The sequence below is a fragment of the Chrysemys picta genome, chromosome 23, assembly GCF_011386835.1.
Source record: "Chrysemys picta bellii isolate R12L10 chromosome 23, ASM1138683v2, whole genome shotgun sequence".
NCBI lineage: Eukaryota > Metazoa > Chordata > Testudines > Emydidae > Chrysemys > Chrysemys picta.
In genome coordinates, this window is record NC_088813.1 from 17,537,075 (window position 1) to 17,554,654 (window position 17,580).

At 60.2% G+C, this 17,580-nt stretch overlaps 2 protein-coding genes and 1 long non-coding RNA gene across 19 annotated transcripts in view; 2 read left to right on the forward strand and 1 right to left on the reverse strand.

Annotated features, from left to right (window-relative positions):
• MAP7D1 (MAP7 domain containing 1) overlaps window positions 1-7,300 on the forward strand; it is a 41,748-nt gene extending 34,448 nt beyond the window's left edge. For 2 of the 5 annotated variants that reach the window (XM_065577173.1, XM_065577176.1), the window contains 11 exons: window positions 181-326; window positions 874-1,010; window positions 1,242-1,504; window positions 1,912-2,095; window positions 2,396-2,576; window positions 3,719-3,823; window positions 4,378-4,431; window positions 4,885-4,948; window positions 5,399-5,516; window positions 6,039-6,235; window positions 6,602-7,300. In XM_065577173.1, coding sequence (XP_065433245.1) covers window positions 181-326; window positions 874-1,010; window positions 1,242-1,504; window positions 1,912-2,095; window positions 2,396-2,576; window positions 3,719-3,823; window positions 4,378-4,431; window positions 4,885-4,948; window positions 5,399-5,516; window positions 6,039-6,235; window positions 6,602-6,612 — 1,460 coding nt within the window. In that variant the 3' untranslated portion in view covers window positions 6,613-7,300. The remainder of the gene's footprint in view (window positions 1-180; window positions 327-873; window positions 1,011-1,241; window positions 1,505-1,911; window positions 2,096-2,395; window positions 2,577-3,718; window positions 3,824-4,377; window positions 4,432-4,884; window positions 4,949-5,398; window positions 5,517-6,038; window positions 6,236-6,601) is intronic. The other 3 variants (XM_065577174.1, XM_065577177.1, XM_065577175.1) reach the window with 2 other exon arrangements.
• Window positions 7,301-10,338: 3,038 nt separating this feature from the next.
• LOC122174061 (uncharacterized) lies at window positions 10,339-14,100 on the reverse strand. The gene is made up of 2 exons (XR_006175356.2): window positions 12,697-14,100; window positions 10,339-12,277 (listed from the first exon to the last, which is right to left on the reverse strand). It is a non-coding gene; the product is annotated as an uncharacterized LOC122174061 (long non-coding RNA).
• The window catches only part of THRAP3 (thyroid hormone receptor associated protein 3), a 69,917-nt gene continuing 63,975 nt past the window's right edge, over window positions 11,639-17,580 (forward strand). For 5 of the 13 annotated variants that reach the window (XM_065577180.1, XM_065577183.1, XM_065577178.1 and 2 more), the window contains exon 1: window positions 14,201-14,354. The gene's annotated coding sequence lies outside the window, so the exon portion shown is untranslated. Of the gene's footprint in view, window positions 11,919-14,152; window positions 14,355-14,812; window positions 15,030-16,230; window positions 16,356-17,580 lie in introns of those variants that run through there. The other 8 variants (XM_065577186.1, XM_065577185.1, XM_065577187.1 and 5 more) reach the window with 6 other exon arrangements.

Genomic DNA, 17,580 nt, shown 5'->3' on the forward strand with positions numbered 1-17,580 from the left:
ACGCTGTGTGGCAGGGGGCTAGTGATCTCAGCCTGGTCTGTCACCAGGTCTCTGTTCTGGAGACCCCCACGTGCCGGGGTCCCCCCACTGCTCTGGGGGGACGGCCCTGCAGCCTGCTGGCTGATGCTCCCTGCCCCTGCCAGGGCGGCCAGCCTGACGGTGTGTGCTCTCTGCCCCCAGCAGTGCCGGTGTGCCCCCGCTCCGCCTCCACCAGCCCCCTCAGCCCCTGCAACAACCACCGCCTGCAGCACCGCTGCTGGGAGCGCCGCAGGGTGGTGGCCAGCAGCCCGGAGGTGACGCCGCGCCGGAGAGTTGAGTCCTCGCCCGTGAGTGCTGCCCTGCTCCGGCCTGTCCCCGAACACAGCTCTCCCTAAGCGCAGCCCTGGGCGGGAACCAAGCGCTCCTCAGGGCCGGGCTCCCCTGTGCCCCGGGCTCTGCCCCCTGGTGTCTGGGGGACGGGGTGGTTCGTCAGGCAGGGCCCCGCTGCAGCCAGCCCATGGTGGGCGCTGGCCGGACAGCAAACCCAGCAGAAACGGATCACATCACTGCTGCTGCCTGCCATCCACCAGCCAGACCCAACCAGCCCCCGAGGGACTGGAGTGTCCCCTGCAGAGCAGGCCTTGCCCCTGGGGGGTCTCATGGCTGGCATTCAGGCTGTGCCCCATAGAGAGCCCAGTCCTGAGCTGCTCCCAGGCCCTGGGCAGGTCTCTGTGCCTCGGTTTCCCCTCTGTACTGGAGGGTGACAGCCAGGGGTCTGTGAGAGATTCGTGTGGCCCCAGCCTTGGCCCCCTCTCTCATTGAGCTGGCAGGTCGCCAGCCCCTTGTTATCGTCCCCCTGCTCCTGGGCTCTGATTTCTCTCCTCCCATGCACAGAAGAAGAAGGAGAAGAAGGACAAGGAGCGGGAGAACGCCAAGGAGCGGAGCGCCCTGTCTCGCGAGCGGGGCCTCAAGAAGCACCAGCCCCAGCCCGGCAGCCAGCCCAGACTCCCCCGGCCCTCCGCGGACAGCAGGTCAGGACCTGCCTCAGCCGGGGCACCGTTAGCCACCCCGCAGCCGACTAGCCGAGAGCCGTGGGGCCCTGCCTGCGGTGCGGGGATGCAGCCTGCCTGGGCCCAGACAGGTGGGCTCTGCAGGGCTCTGGGCCACTGCTTTCGAGCTGCGGTGGTGAGAACTGTGGTGGGTAGGCTCAGGGTGGGGGCATCCGCAGTCCCCCTTAATGCTTTGTTCCTCTTCGTTTCCAGCCCGAGGCCAAAGAACCGGCCCTCATCACCTGCCACCCCCAACCACCGGCCGGCTTCCCCCAGCCCAGGCCTCGGCTCGCCCCACAAGCCGCCACTGCCCCGCAGCGTCCACTCCTCCCGCAAGGGCCGGCCCAGGGCCAAGGAGGAGCGCGAGAGCCAGCTGAAGGCACGCGAGAAGAAGGAGGAGGAAGAGGAGAGGGGAACAGCCTCCCCAGCCCCGCCTGACACTCCCAAGACCCCTGGGCCCGCTGAGCAGCCCCCAGGTCTGAGAACACGCACCATGAGCCAGCCACTTCCCCCAGAACCCCCGCCGGCCCCTCGCAGGGTCAGGTGCAGCACCGGGGCCCTGAGCCAGTGGGCATCTGCTCACAGCGCTCGGGTGTGGGCGTGGTTCTTCCTGCTTGGGAATGGCCATGCCAGGCCTTCGGGGCAGAGGGTCTAGTGGGTTGGAGCAGAGGGCTGGGAGCCAGGACTCTTGGGTTCTGTCGCTGGCCCCGGGGAGGGAGGGAGTGAGAGCCAGGACTCCTGGGTTCTATCCCCGCTCTGTGAGGGGAGTGGGGTCTAGTGGTGTAGATCACGGGGAGGAGTGAGAGCCAGGACTCCTGGGTTCTGTCCCTGGAGAGGAAGTGGGTGTGATGAATGTGTTTGTGACACTGTGTGCATTCGGCAGGTGTTACTGCCCCCTCTGGCAGCCCCAGCCCCACGCCAGCTCCTGCCACGCCTTCGGGCAAACCCATGGCGGGCACCACAGACCGAGAAGAGGCAGCCCGGCTCCTGACAGAGAAACGCCGGCAAGCCCGCGAGCAGCGTGAGCGTGAGGAGCAGGAGCGCCGGGAGCAGGAGGAGCGGGAGAGGTCAGTGGCCCGGCCTCTCAGGGTGGGGGGCTCCTTTCTGCCCGCCGGGATCCCCCGCCGTGCCCAGGGATGGGGAGGTAGCGCTCACCCCACTGCCAGTGAGCCCAAGAGGGGCCATTGGAGCTTGGCACTTGGGGGCGCTGGCTGTCCACAGGGGCAGACCCTGGAGCAGCAGTGCCCTGTGCCCCACCTGGCTCCCCTGGGAACCCTCCGCGGTGTCACAGGCCTGGCAGCTCGTGGAGGTCTGGGGGCAGGGTGGGCCAGGCATCGGGCACGGGACTGAGGTGCCGTGTGCCGTAGGCGCCAGAGGGAGGAGCAGGCCCAGCGGGAAGCCCAGGAGCAGGCGCAGCGGGAGGCCGAGCTCCGCCGGCTGGAGGAGGAGCAGAGGCGGCAGCAGGAGGAGCGGCGCCGCCAGGAGGAGCGCCAGGCCGAGGAGCGGGCCCGAGCCGAGCAGGAGGAGACGGAGCGGCTGCAGAAGCAGGTGCAGGTGGCAGGGTGGGGCGGGGGGTGGGCACATGGGGAGTGGAGCGGGATGGGGGGCTCCGGGAGGGGATGGGCACAGGGCGGGGCAGGGAGTGGGCACATGGGGCATGGAGCAGGATGGGGGGCTCCGGGAGGGGATGGGCACAGGGCGGGGCGGGGGGTGGGCACATGGGGAGTGGAGCAGGATGGGGGGCTCTGGGAGGGGATGGGCACAGGGCGGGGTGGCGGGTGGGCACATGGGGCATGGAGCAGGATGGAGGGCTCCGGGAGGGGATGGGCACAGGGCGGGGCAGGGAGTGGGCACATGGGGCATGGAGCAGGATGGGGGGCTCCGGGACGGGATGGGCACAGGGCGGGGCAGGGAGTGGGCACATGGGGAGTGGAGCAGGATGGGGGGCTCTGGGAGGGGATGGGCACAGGGCGGGGTGTGGGGTGGGCACATGGGGAATGGAGCAGGATGGGGGGCTCTGGGAGGGGATGGGCACAGGGCGGGGTGGTGGGTGGGCACATGGGACGTGGAGCAGGATGGGGGGCTCTGGGAGGGGATGGGCACAGGGTGGTTCTGTGGTGGCATGGGGTGGGCAGGGGCGGGGGTGACACAAGGTCCAGGTCCTGGGCACAGACCCCCAATGCGGGAGGGAGCCACGTACCTGCCCTGCCCCCTAGTGGTGGAGAGAAGCACCAGTGGCCCGGAATTCCCACGCCGCAGCTGGCAGGCAGCTGGCGACGTCTGGCCCTTCCCCTGCGGGGGGCTGTGCCAGGGCAGGCTCTGTGGGGAGCTGGGGTGTTGCTGAGCTGCCTGGACAAGACCCACAGCCCAGCCTTTGCTGAGTTTCAGCATGGGAACAGCCTCCAGCTCTGGCCCCCCGCTGTTCCAGTCTGCACCCCCTTCCCCCCAGCGCTGCCGGTGCCCCTCACTCGCAACCCGCACCCCAGCCTGGGCCTGGCTCCCGGTTGTGTTATACCCCAGCAGCCCACTGGGCCTGTGCCATGCACACAGGGTGGGGGTGGGACTTCCACTAGACACTCTCCCAGGGGTGATGGTTGGCGAGGCCCAGCGGTGGGAAACGCCCCCTCCCGGCAGGGCAGTGCCCTTGACTGCGTACTGACCTTGGGGGCTGGCTCCCCCCTGTCCTGCAGAGGGAGGAGGCAGAGGCGCGGGCCCGCGAGGAGGCCGAGAGGCAGCGGCTGGAACGGGAGAAGCATTTCCAGAGGGAGGAGCAGGAGCGGCTGGAGAGGAAGAAGGTGAGCGGGGAGGTGGGGCGGGGCGCACGTGGGGGGAGGCGGTCGTGGTGCATTGCAGGAGGAGTGGGGCACGGTGGGGTCGGAGAGCAGAGGAAGGTGGGGCTGGGGTGGGGAGAGTGGGGTGAGGGGCAGGGCAGTGTCGGGATGTGGGGACAGAGCCCAGGAGGCTGACACGGTCTAGACAGAGTTGAGGAGGAGGGAAAGGGGGGCAGTGGTGCAGGGGCGGTAGGGCAAGGCAGAGCCCTGGGGACGGGGAGCAGAGAGCGATGCGCGGGCGCTGCACAGATGACAGCTGGGACTCTGAGGAACCGCCTGGTGAGCTGCTGGGTCAGAGCCCCTGTGCCCCGGAGACCAGGCGGGACGGGGGCAGCTGCCAGCGCTTTCCCCAAGGGTGTCTGGTGCAGTGTGGGCAGCTGCCCCTGAAGCCCACGTTGGGTCAGCCAAGCAGGGTTGGACCCATCGTCCTGCAGAGCCCTGCCACCTCGAGTCCAGTTGGGCAGAGTGTGGGGTGCCAGGCGAGGGCTCTGGGACTGACCCGCCTTCTCCCTCCTCAGCGGCTGGAAGAGATCATGAAGAGGACGCGCAAGTCGGACGCGGCCGATGCCAAGGTGGGTGCCTGTGGCTGCAGCGTGCCAGTGAGTGCCCTGCTGCGTGTGGGGCTGCCCGTCCAGTGTGAGCTGCAGGGAGGCCCTGGCGGAGGCCGTGCCACGCGGTGATGGGCTGGGGGGGGGATTCTGAGCCCAGCCCCTCCTGCTTCTTTGGTGAGACCCTGGGATGCCGCATGCCTGAGCTGTGCCCAACCCTGCTGGCCTAGGGCTGCCTCGGGTGGGCACGGGAGGTGGTGAGCGGGCAGTGCCAGGGCTGTGGGGGGCTAGCAGGCTGCCCCACATCCCAGCAGTCCTTGGGAGGGGCCTGGAGGAGTTGGGGTCTCTCCCCTGGCGATGCCCCCTCCCCCTCAGCATGGGGTCTCGGCGGCAGGGCTGTAGGGCTGCCAGCCCAGGCCTGTCCCTGCCCCCTCCGGCTCTTGGGACACAGCTCAGCGGCTCCTCTCCCCTCTGCAGAAGAAGGACGAGAAGAAAATGGTGAATGGGAAAGAAGCCAAACAGGAGACTGACGCCAGCCCAGGTAAACGCAGGGCCTGGGGCCCTGCAAAGCTGCTCCCCCACCAGGCTTGCATGGGAGAGCCCCTGCCCCAGCCCACTCCCACCCCTCTGCTCCGTCCCTCCCCCACAGGCCGCACATCCCTCCGCCCCTAACCCCATCCCTCCGGGCGGCACCCCCCCACTTCCCCCTTCCAGGCCTGGGCAGCACACCCCACTACGCCACCCCTCCACTCCCCACACCCGTACACACGAGGCCAGTCACGCAGGGCCCTCCCAAGGCCCACCCCACCCCACTGTCCCTGGGAGACACGCAGCTCAGACCCACAAGTGACACCCACCAGATCTCCTGGCCAGGCCTGTATGGGACACCCATCCCCATTGGTCCCACAGCCCTACCCTGCTGGGCCCGAGCATCCCATCCCTCCTGGGGTCCGGTCCAGGGGGGCTGACCCATCTCTGCTCCGGTCCCCAGGCTGTGGGAAGCGAGCAGGGCTGCTGGCGAAGGAAGAGGAGCTCCCTGAGTCAGAGACGCCCAGCACAGAGAGTCAGGGTGTGCGGACGGGCCCTGTCCCTGAGGGGCTGCAGCAAAGGTATCTGCCCTGGGGGGAGGCACCGGGCAGGCCAGGGGGAGCTGGGACCACACAGGGGGCAGCTCGGAGCACCTGGGGCCAGAGGGAGCTGGGACCACACAGGGGGCAGCTGGGAGCACCTGGGGCCAGGGGGAGCTGGGACCACACAGGGGGCAGCTGGGAGCACCTGGGGCCAGAGGGAGCTGGGACCACGCAGGGGGCGGCTGGGAGCGCCCAGCCCTGGGGCCAGAGGGAGCTGGGACCACGCAGGGGGCGGCTGGGAGCGCCCAGCCCTGGGGCCAGGGGGAGCTGGGACCACGCAGGGGGCGGCTGGGAGCACCCGGGGCCAGGGGGAGCTGGGACCACGCAGGGGGCGGCTGGGAGCGCCTGGGGCCAGGGGGAGCTGGGACCACGCAGGGGGCGGCTGGGAGCGCCCAGCCCTGGGGCCAGAGGGAGCTGCAGCTCTGCAGCCTCTGAAGGTTGGAGCGAGGGGGCTTGGGGCTGGGATCTGTGAACCCCTCTTCCCCCCATGTGTTCCTGCAGCCCCCCCAGCAAGGACGTGGCGCCCCTGGTGAACGGCGTGCAGCCCGGCAAGCACGAGAACGGCTTCCCCGGCAAGGAGGTGGGCCAGGGCGTGCTGGAGCTCTCACAGCACAGTGGCAGCACCGACCCCATCATCCCCTTCGGGGACAAGGAGCCCTTCCTCAAGACGGCCGTCGTCAAGCCCCCCCAGGTCACAGGTAGGGGCTTCCCCTGCCCGCCCTTGCCGGAGCTCATCCGCCCGACATGGCTCCCCTGCATGGGCCCGGTGGGGCATGGGCCTCAGTGGGGGTGGGATAGAGCCCCAGCAGGGGGAATTGGGGGGGCCCAAGCAGGGCTCGGGGGAAGGGGCTTGGCTTGGCCCTGGAGCAGATCCTGGCAGAGCGACAGCATCAGCCTGTAGCAAACCTGGGCTGCACAGGTGCCGTCCTCTCCTCTTGCCACCATGGCCCCTTGTGTCCCGGGCCGTCCTGCCGGGTCTCCCCCTGCCTGTGCTCCGCGCGGAGCCCCGGGCCGGGCTGGCAGGCAGTGTCCCTAATCCGCCTCCTGCTTTCTCTCGCCCGCAGAAGTGCTGTGAGGGGCAGGTGCGTCTCCCTGGGCAGAGCGCCCCCTGGTGGCCCGCGCCGTGGCTGCCTCGGTGCGGGGCGAGGCGAAGGGCCAGTTCCGGACTTTCTCACAGAACTATAGCTGTTACCAGACGAAAAACCACGTCACTCCCACCTACCGCCCCAGGAAGAGGATGAACCGGGCAGGGCAGGGGGCCGGGACGTGCCCCCCACAGCCAGCCCCAGGGACTCTTGGTTTCTCTTTTTGTTCGTTTTTAACATGCACCTTATCAGACTGACACCCCCGCCCCTCCTAGCGGTTCCCACCGCGCCGCCCCCGACGTGTGGTGTAATAATGTCGTTATTTAACTTGCTGGGGACAGTGTATGTGAATAATGTAAATAAAGCTCCGTGTGACATCAGGGACGAGCGCCAGGCCCAGCTCTCTCTGTGCAGGAGGCCGGGCCCATCCCGCAAGCTTGGAGGGCGCAGGAGGCTGGCCCTGGGTCTAGGGTTCGATCTCCTTTAACCTCCCGTAGCCGGGCCCAGCCAGCCGCTCGGTGCCACTCTGACGACTCCCCCGTGCGACGTGCTACGCTCTGGGCCGCTGCGGGCGTGGGTGTCGGTGCTGTGTGTGGGAGGGGGCCGCCGGGGCCGCGCCCGCCTCGCTCGGTGCCAATGTGACAGTGTTATGCATCTGAACAATAAAATGGAAGAGCCGCCCCGCCTCCGCGTCTGTGTGTGCTCGGAGCCTGCCGGTCGGTCTCTGCCTCCTGCTCTGGGCCGGGAGCTGGCAGCTTGGGCAGAAGGGAGGCCTCAGGCTTCTCTTACCATCGCCAACCAGTGACGCCAGCGCCTCGGACCCGAAGCTGGAGCCAAATGCACACGGCCTCTCCCTGCTGCGCTGGGCCCAGTGCAGGGAACCAAGGCTCAGCCTGGCACCCCTTGCCCTTGAATCTAGCTGTGAGAGATGCTGCTGCAGGATCTGAGCTTTCCGGCCGCTTTACCGCTGCAGTCCAGGAGATGGCAGCAACCTTTGTGCTCTTCCTTCTCTGCTGATGGGGCGTGAGATCCCAGCAGGCCCTGGCCTCTCTCCAAAAGGTAGTTAGCTACAGGGTACTGAGTCCCAGCCCTGGGGCAGCTGCTCGGAGCCCGGGCGGTGCTTGAAAGGAGCAGCGCAGGACCCAGGAGCTCCAGCCACCGGGAGCTCATTTTCCAGCCCGGGTAGGAATTGTGCAGCCGATTCCGTTTGCCGAAGTCGCAACTCCCCGAACTTTTTGTTTTTGTGAATTTTTTTTTAAATCGTAACATTTATTGAAAAATGTTCCTAAAATTTTCCATCCACCTGAAAGCCTCTAAACCCGGATTCAATTTTTAAATTTCCCTTTAAAATGTAAACATAGGATTGAAATCAAAGAGGAGAAGGGAGGCAAATGTTTTTTTGATATTGAATTTTTCACAAATCCCAAACCTTCCATAAAGAACAAGTCATGAACATAAAGAACAACAAGTCATGTTCCATAAAGAACAACCCATGCCACGAGCAACCGCCTGCCACCCACCCCTGCAGCCCACGTGGGGAGAGGTTGGAGTTTGTTAGTTCCTTATGACTGAGAGTTTATTACAAATACCCTGGAGCTATGGGCCCACCCCCAGCGTAGTGTGTCTGGGTGCACAGCCCAGCCGGGCTTAGGAACCCTCTGCTGTCCAGAACTTCCCCTTACCAGCAAGGTCTGTTTGTTACATGGAAGGTCTCTGATTATCGGGAAAGCTGGTCCTAGCACAGCGAGCCCGGTGGTTGGGGATGTATTGTAGACACCATGATCTCGCTCCTGGCTTGGTGTGGTTCGGAGGATTGGGACTGGCAGAGCAGACAGCTGTGGGCTAGCCAGATGCTTATGCTGCCTGCTCCAATGCTGACAGGGTAAGGGCAAGGACTGTCTCTTTGGGGTGTAGCCAGCCAGTGCCCAGTGGCCAGGAGCTACCACAGTGCAAGTACGAGTTAATAACAGTAGGGCAAGGCAGATCCTTTCTTAGCCATTTGTGGTAAGGTCTCCCCTTTGGCCTCTGCCCTGTGTCGCTAGCCTCCAGGCCTGGAACGTGCAAGCAGAGAAAAGGATTTGGGAGGGTTGTGTTAATTGCTGAGATGCCGAGGAGCAGTCGTTAGTTGACTCCTGGGCCGGGGATCCTGCTCGTCCCCCACCACCGGAGCGGAGGGGTGCGCTGCCGGGGAAGGTTTCTGTGGTGGGCTGCTGGATACTTTCCGCCCCAGCCTGCAAAGACAGCCGGTCTGGCTCCAGCCCTGGCGACCCAGGATCCCGCTGCTCCCTTGGAGGAACAGATTCCTCAAAGCGTTAAATCTCTTTCCTAACCCCGCCCCCAGGACTCTCCCCGCCCCTCCCCCTCTAGCTGGCTGCTCAGCTGTTCTTCCCTTCTAATATGTCGATGACACTCGGGGGGTCTATTTTCAGCCCCCTTCAGCATACCAAGGTCAGCGTGGCTGGCCCTGGTGCATGGCTCTCGCTGGCTTCCTCCCCTGCCCACCCACAGAGCCTGGCAAGGTGGGAAAGGGGCCTCTGGGCATCATCAGGCTGGAAGGCAGCAGGAACGTGACACTCATGGTGCTGGTTCTGCCGGTGCCAGGAGCGGAGCCAGGGCAGGTCCGGCTGCAGCCCAACACTAAAGCGGTAGAGCTGCTACTAATAACCGAAGAGCGAGACTCTTCCTTTCACAGTGCTCAGAGGGCCGTGCCCCCCTTATACGGATGGGGAAACTGAGGCACAGAGCGGATCCAAGGTCAACACAGAGCCCAGCTCTCCTGGTTCCCAGTTTCCTGCTCAAAAGCAATGCCAGGTTGTGCCAGGGCTGCGTTCGAAGCCAGCCCTGGGGTCTTAGGAGGGGGTTCAGAACCAGCGGAAGCCGGGATCCGTTCCCAGCTCCAGCAGCTGAAATCTGACATGCTGTGTCGGCTCCTATCAGCACTAGGTGGTTGTTTCTTAAAGGGCCAGGGCTCCAGACCAGATAGGAAGGTGGTGGGTCATATACCTCAATGGTGCCCTGAGGGGAGGGAGTTCCTGTCCGGGCCCAGCAGGGTGCTCTCTGCTGGTGGGCTTGATGGAGCTGTGGGTCACGCAACCCACTCTCATGAGCATGCCCACCCCTATCCCTGGGGTGCAGGACGCTCCTCCCACGTCTAGCTAGGCCAGGAGGTGACCAGCTGAGTGACAAGGTCTGACTCCAGCAGCAATGCTGGGGACACTCCGCTCCCCATAGCTCTTGTCTGATGTACCCCGAGAACACTGCTTTGCTGGGCTCCCTGGTGCAGCTCCGCTCTGGAGCACTGACGGGGGCCCAGGGGTCTGCAGTAAGTCTTCAGCTCCTCCGGCATTGCAGACTTCCTTTGGGTGTCTGATTTTAACCATCACAGCAGAGATTGTTCTGGCTGTTCCAGCACCTGTATCAGCATTGCTCTCAGCTGGGCCTCCCATCTCAATGGTTTTTGCTCTGCTGTGGCCTCTGTCCAGATCAAATGGCCCATCATTCCTTACAACGGCGCACGGAGGGAGGGAGTGCAGTCGGACAGGGGGTGGGGGACCCTGGAGGTGGAGTAAGGAGCAGTGCTGTCCCTCTCCCAGTGCTACTGCTCCCAGGAAGAGGCTGGGACAGTGCAGAGAGAGCTGAATGCCCCCCCAGCCCAGCAAGCAGCAACGGGGGGGAAGGACCCATGGGCCACTGATGTGGAGTTTATTAGACACAAAGTGGGGGAGGTAATGTCTTTTATTGGACCAGCTTCTGTTGGTGAGAGAGACAAGCTCTGAGCTTACAGGCCTGGGAAAGGAACTCGGAGCATCACAGCTCAGTACAGGGTGGACCGGATTGCTCACAGGAGGAGTTCACACACGTTCGAAGGGACCATCCAAGGTGAAGTGGCCTGTTAACACTGCTGCAGCCATGGGGCAAAAACATGAATTTTATTAGACCTTTGCGCTGCATCCAGCCCAACCACACAGGCTGCCCTACACCCAGAAGCGATGCTTTTTAATGGCACTGCAAATGACTCACTATTAATTGTATTACAACAGCACCTAGAGGCTGCAACTGTGTTCGGGGCCCCATTGTGCCAGGTGCTGCACAGGCCCAGAGACACACAAGGGCTGGGGAAGTGAGGCCCAGAGAGGCTGGTGACTTGCCCTGGGTCACACAGGGAGTCAGTGGCAGAGTAGGGAATTGACTCTTGGCGTGTACCTCAGGACCCTCCTCCATGCCCGAGCCATCCTGTTAGATCTGTTCCAACAGAGGACACGTCAGGTGTTAGGGTGTCTCTTGGGATGGAGGCTGGGAGGCGAGTTCTTGCCATCACAAATTCACACATAAAGACATCTGAGGCCTTGCGTTAGCACTACGTCACCAAGCCAGTCCTGAGGCTGATGGATCATGGAATTAAAACGATCCCATCTGCAGGTGGAAAAACCCACAGGCCGCGCTGGCAAGCCCTGCAATGCTCCAAGAAGCCTGAGAGTGTGGAAAGCCTCAGACTTTCCTTCCACTTGTAAATATCAGGGATCAGGCCGTATGTCAAGCCCAGAGGGACCCTGCCAGTGATGGGAGGGGAACAACCCATGCATTGGCTCCAGGGGGCGGAGCAGCATCTGGGGTAGTGCAGGGTTCACAATCAAACCAGGGATCTTCTCCCACAACTTGTCCTCTGCTTCTGCACAAGGCCAGCCCGCAAGTCCCCTGCATGTTCAGTTGTCACTAGGAAGGGCCCAGTGCACTGGCCCCCCAGGGATGGGGACAGGTGGTGCTTGGTTAGCTGGCTGCGATGCAGTTATCTGTAATATCTTTCCAAAGCAGGCTGGGCAGCATAGCGCCAGTGGGCCCAATCCAAGTCCACCGCAGCCACTGCCAGACTTTCCATTGGCTGAGGATTGAGCCCTAAGTGTTCATAACTGGGTTTTCATTGGCTGAATTGTAAGGCCTGAGGCTCAACTGGGCAAATAAATGAAACAGGTGTCAGCTCTGAGCAAAACTCCCTGAAGCTGCACTTAGAACAAGAGCCTGTCTGTAAAGAGCACACTGGGGCGGCTGAGCAGGCGCTGTGGTGTGTGTGCTCCTGAAAGATTGCAGGCACCAGCTGGAAATCAGCATCCGCTGAGCTGGGCCTTTGTTTGTTTTGTTAATTGCCATGGGACCCTCACAGCTGCCCTTCACCAGGAATAATAAAGGAAATAACATTCAGCTCCTTCCCTGCTGGAAGCCCTATACCCCCACGAAGGAAGCCGGCCGCATGCCCGTCCCCCCTTGAAGAAGGCAAGTTATTCTTAACCCCATTGGACAGGTAAGAAACCTGAGGCACAAAGAGATGAAGGGTCTTGCCCAGGCCCAGACAGAATCTCAAATCCAGACCCAGGCTCTGATCTCTAGACCAGTAAGACCCCGGGCAGACCAGCAAGGAAAGAGTCACTGTGAATCAGGTGTGGGCTAGTAGCAGCTCGGTAGTGGCAGCAGCAGGGCCCGGCTGTGAACACACAAATCTTTCCAGCTACAAGGCTTGCAGAGAAAGAAACAATCACTTGGGCTTCTGCTGCCATGGAGTCCCCATCCCAGGGCAGCTTTCTGACACCGACCATCTCTCATTAGCAGCAGGCACAGGAGGGGAGGCAACTCCCTGCTCTTTTTCCCTGATAGTTTGGGATCCTGCAAATCATAAGAGCAGCCCTGGGTAATTTCAAAGGTCAGTGGAAAAACAATCCAGACTCCTCTGGCTTGGGGCCTGTAAGCAACAATGGCTGTTTGCTTAATTGCTTCTGAAACCAGGCGCTTTTCTGAAGGAAAGGCAGAGTCCTGCTCTAACCCAGCCTCTAAACCTCACAACCCCTTTCTGCTGCTCCACCACCTTCCCGCCCCTGCAGAAAGCAATGCCTTACTGCCCCCAGAGCCAGACTTCCCCAAAGCCATAGGGACGATTCTTAAAACTGCAGCGTGCAACAAAGGAATCACTAGGAGTGGGCACCCGCATGGAGAATTTCCCAGCTTTGGGCGGAGAGAGGTGGCTTGGAACAAGCCCAGACCCTCCAGTTGCTGCCCAAGGTTAAAACCGAACTGTAAATACATACTTGTTCAGTTTCCAAAAGGTCAGGAGAAATGGCCTCATTTCCAGTTTCAGGCAGAGGCAGGAACCCGAATGCTGAAAAACCACGAGTCAATTTCTCAGGAGATTCTCCACCTGGCTTTGCAGATCTAGATTTAGGAAGCCTGGGCAGCACTTTACCAACTGACCCTTGCAGCCCTGGACAAAGTCCATTACTGCTCTCTCTCTCTGGTGAGGAAACTGAGGCAAAGAAGTGAAGTGACTTGCCCAAACTCAAGCACTGAGGAACCAGGAATAGAACTTGAGAGTCCAGACTCACGATCCTCTGCTCTAACCCATCCTCTAAAGCTCTTGGTTCCTAGCCAGATTCCAATCCCTTGACTTTGCCACTCAATAGGATAGTTTGCACATTCCCGGTGCCTGCCTCAACACATGAATTTTTAGGCCATAACTTGTGGGTTTCTTGTTCTATCCTATTCTAGTGCAGAGATGGCTGCAGAAAGCGGGGAGGAGAACTCTAAACAAGGAAGCAGCATCTGGGCAAAGGCAGCCACAGCAACTCAGTGCAGGCCTCTTCTGAAACTGCCTGCTCAACAGGCTCTGGCAAAAAGCTGCCTGTGTTTTCTGCAGCTAATTCATGCGAACTAGCTCTTTCCCCTTTAACCTCCTCTGTGGAGTTCTTTCCAGCTTGGTACAGCCTCTCCCACCTTCAGGGAGGGTTCCATGTACTCTGTGGCACATCCTGTGGCAGAGGCCGGATTGTGTCTCATGTCCTGACATTTCCTATCACATGGAGAACGAATTTAACCCAGTACTGGCTAGAAGCAGAGTATAGGCTTCATGATGTCCCTCTAACACCGATGATTCCATAGGTCCCCAGGCCCCGCAGAAGGGTCTATGCCTCTTGCTGAGTCTCCAAATCCATTCATAGTGGGTGGATGCATCTGAAGAAGTGGGTTTTTTACCCATGAGAGCTTGTGCCTAAATAAATCTGATAGTCTTTAAGGTGCCACCAGACTCCTTGTTGTTTTTGTGGCTACAGACTAACACGGCTACCCCCTGATATTATTCGCCAGTAATGAATCTTCCCAAGTCCTGGGGGTCAGCCCCTCCCCATCGCATGTAGAGGTTTCAGATACCCTGACACAGAACGGGCTCAAGGCTTTGTCGGAAGCGAGAGACGGTAAAGTCCTGGTGCTGAGGGAAAGAGCCACTCTTCTGGCTGAAAGGATTTTAACGGCCACGGTTCCAAGCGGCACCTACGATTTCTTTTTAAAATCTTTCTCACTGCCCAATTCAGGATCCAGGTTAGTCACATGGGTTAGCCACCCTGACCCCAGCCAGGGGCTCTAACCCCCCCCAACCTGGGCCCACCCCCAGGGGGAGTTTACCCCCCCCCAATGAGGCCCCATTCTCAGTGAGGGGACCTTTGACCCCGCCCGAAGCACCACCCCCTCCGTTCTACGTGCGGCGCGTGCTGCGGAGGAGGCCGGCCCCCGCGCGGGGCCTGCCGGGAGTTGTAGTCCCCTCCGCCGCTGCGGCCAATGGGCGGAGGCCGCTCGGGGACTGCGTCTCCCAGCAGCCCACGCGGCAGGCGGGAGCCGGGGCCTGTGAGGCGGCGTCGTAGGAGGCGAAGCGGCGCGGTCGCAGCAGCAGTGGAGGCCGCGGGTTCAGCAGGAGCCGGTGAGTGAACGGGCCTAGCGCCTCCCCTCAGCCCTTGTGCGGCAGCGGAGCCCCGCGCGGGCCCGGCCCTGAGGGGAGAGTCCCGCCGATCCCGGCCTGGGCCGCCCCGGGCGGGGCCCCTCCGAGGGGCTCCTCTCCCCCCCCGGAACGAGCCCCCTTCCCGGGCGGCGGCTCGGGGCTGGGCCCAGCGTCCCGTCCCGTCCCGCCCCGGGCGCGAGCTGCCGGCCTAGGGCCCGGCCTGCGCGCGCGGCTCGGCCCGCGTTACCCGGCCGCTGGGCTGGGCCCGGGCCCGGGCGGGCAGCTCGCGCGTGGGGCGGGCCCCCTGTGTCCCCTCGGCCGGTCTCCGCCCCCCCGGGGATCGCGGGCCCGGGCTCTGCCCACGGGCAAGGCCCTGCTGACCCCGAGCTCCAGCCTCCGCCTTGCGTGGGCCCTGCGCGAGGCAGGCGGGCCCCGGGGCAGTGCGCAGACGGGCTGTGCGCGCCGGGCCTGTGCTGAGCGGGCTGCTCCTTTTCCGGCCAAGGTCTTAGCCCCGCGCCCCGCGGGAAGGCGGGTGATACGGGCCCACGCACGGTCCGGTTGCTGTAACGGCATCTGCGCCGGGGCTTACATCGATAACATGCGAGCGGAGATTAGGCCCAAGAAATCCGCTTGCGGTGGCTGTCCCCCGTGGGCCTGGTTTGTAGCCGTGACCCGCGGAGAGATCGCTACCTTCAGCCAGCTGCACCGCTCTGGGCAGACCCAGGCCGTGAAATGGGAGCCTGCAGCATGGGGGGGGGGGGGAACCAAGTTGCAGTCCTTATTGTTGGGAAAGAGGGCAAGCGCAATGGCCCACGTGTGCCCTGTTTAGTGTTTATGGTTCATGGGTTATAACACACTTTGCTCAGCCATTGTTGATGGGGCTTGAACTGTTCTAGAGCAGGGGTTTTCAGCCCATGGGTTGTGACCTGAAATTGGGTCACCAGAATGTTTCATAGTGTCACGTGATGGCTGCTGTGTCTCTGGTCCCACAGGACTGGTTGGACTGGGCTGCCATCATGACAATGGGGGGGCCAGTGGAGCCCAATTTGAGTGGTGCTGCAACCCCAGATGTTGCAGTGCCTGGAGTTGCAAGCCAAGTCCAGCCAGCCCTTCAGAACCAGAACTGCCACTACAGGGGCAGTATGGGGTGGGATGGGATCTGCAACCTGACACCTCTCATCCCCCCCCACCCCCAGCCTGTTTACTGGGTTGTGATAGGCTATCAACATTTATAAATTGGTCCTGAGCCCAAAAAGGTTGAGAAACTACTTTTCTAGAAGATCTGTCTCCCTTTGCGTATATCCCTCCAAATCCCAGAAGATAATATTTAGTCAGTGCCAATGTAATGTTATTAAAATGTTAAATTATTTAACAGGTATACTGCAGTATAGTCTGAAGGCCACAACCAGGTTGTGCTAGTCACTGTATGAACATCTGATAAAGGACTCCTGGTGACATGGATGTGAAATGCTGTGTATTCCACTTCCAGTCCCTTGAGAAAATGGGGTTCCTCAGAATAATTTAGTAACCTATTGTTTAGAGAGACAAGGTGGGCGAGGTAATATCTTTTTTTGGACCAACTGCTGTTGGTGAGAGAGACAAGCTTTCAAGCTACACAGAGCTCTTCCCTTGGTCTTCTGTGTAGCTTGAAAGCTTTTTCTCACCAACAGCAGTTGGTCCAGTAAAAGATACTACCTCACCTGTCTCTAATATAATATTTATCCTTTGACTTTTCCCTGCCATGTTTACAAGTTAAGGATCTATAAAACTGCAGAGAATGTGGTTGCATTGGAATTTTACTGTAAATGACACTATTTTGTTGTAAAGTCTCATAATCATACTCATATCTTCTGTATAGGAGGACTAAAATGGACTAGATTTTTATCTAAGACCATCTAGGTCCCTTTTTGATAAACTGGACGAGACATTGCTTGCTTTGCCCAAAGACTAAATCTGCTTCCCTTCTGGACATTGTTATTCAAGGTATGAAATGAGCTAGGACACTAAGCTGGATTCTCCAGCAGTGCAGTATGTCGTCACTAGGCTGCCTGACTATCCGGCTTCTAAATCATTGGTTTTTGCTTTTAGAAATGGCAAAGTTTTACTTCATAATGACTATTAGGATTATTTTGGGAAACGTATTTAATGTAACTTGTAAAAATATAAGACAAGCTGGAGTCCTGTGTAACTGGGCTCACTCATGTAATTTAGACCTGGAACTTGATGCTCCTCAAAGCTGAGGCCAGTACCTTTACCCTTCATCTAAATATAATAAAGGATATATATTTAACCCATTCCTAAGTGACATGTGCCTAATATGGGCTTTGTTATCTCTCTTGCCATCTGCTAAGCCTCTTAGTGTTCCCTTAAGTTGAAGGTGATATGACCACCACTCTGCTGGGCAAGCTCAGAAGGAATGCTGCTCTGAATATGGCAGGTACTGAAGATTCATGCCACCGCAGTGACTTTCTTATGGGGTATTTGTTTGCTTTATGGGCCCAGATAACTGTTTATAGGCTCAGGAGCTTGAGGTTTGCAAGTGCTTTGTATAGCATCATTTCTCACTAGACTTCTGCTGGGATAGGAGACAGATATTCCAGCATGAATCTTCTGATAACCCCCAGGAAAACTGTGTTTCTACTCAGAGAGAAACATTATGGGCAAACTCACTGAATAGAACAAGGAGCAAAGTACTTTGTGACATAATAGATTGAGACTACAACAGTTTGCCCACTTCATAAAACTGACCAACTTGTGCCAGTGCCAAGACACGACAGTGATGGGTGCTGTATGCTAACGTAGATAATTAAAAGCAGGGAGAGGGTCCTCTGCCTCACTTTGTATCTGCTTCAGTCTTTGTGGAAGTGCCAAAACAGAGTGCTTGTTGGAGTGAACATTGAGTCACAACAGCAGATGCAATGCCTATGCTCTTCTTATGTGCTTTTCCTCACATTATTGTTTGGCAAAGGCAGTTACTTTTTTTTCTGGCACCAAAATCAGGGAGCTAGTGTGCATGCTTATGGTGATAACCGTAATATATGTACCTAGTAAGACAGTAGGTACATTATAGTGTTAAGGCATGCTGTGTATAGCCATCTCATTAGTCAGATGCTGGTATTAGGAGAGGGCTTCTGTTTGTCCTATTTGTTGCTATGAATTCTGACCCTCTTTGCAGTCCAGGAAAAGGATGTATTTCTCAACAGTTGGC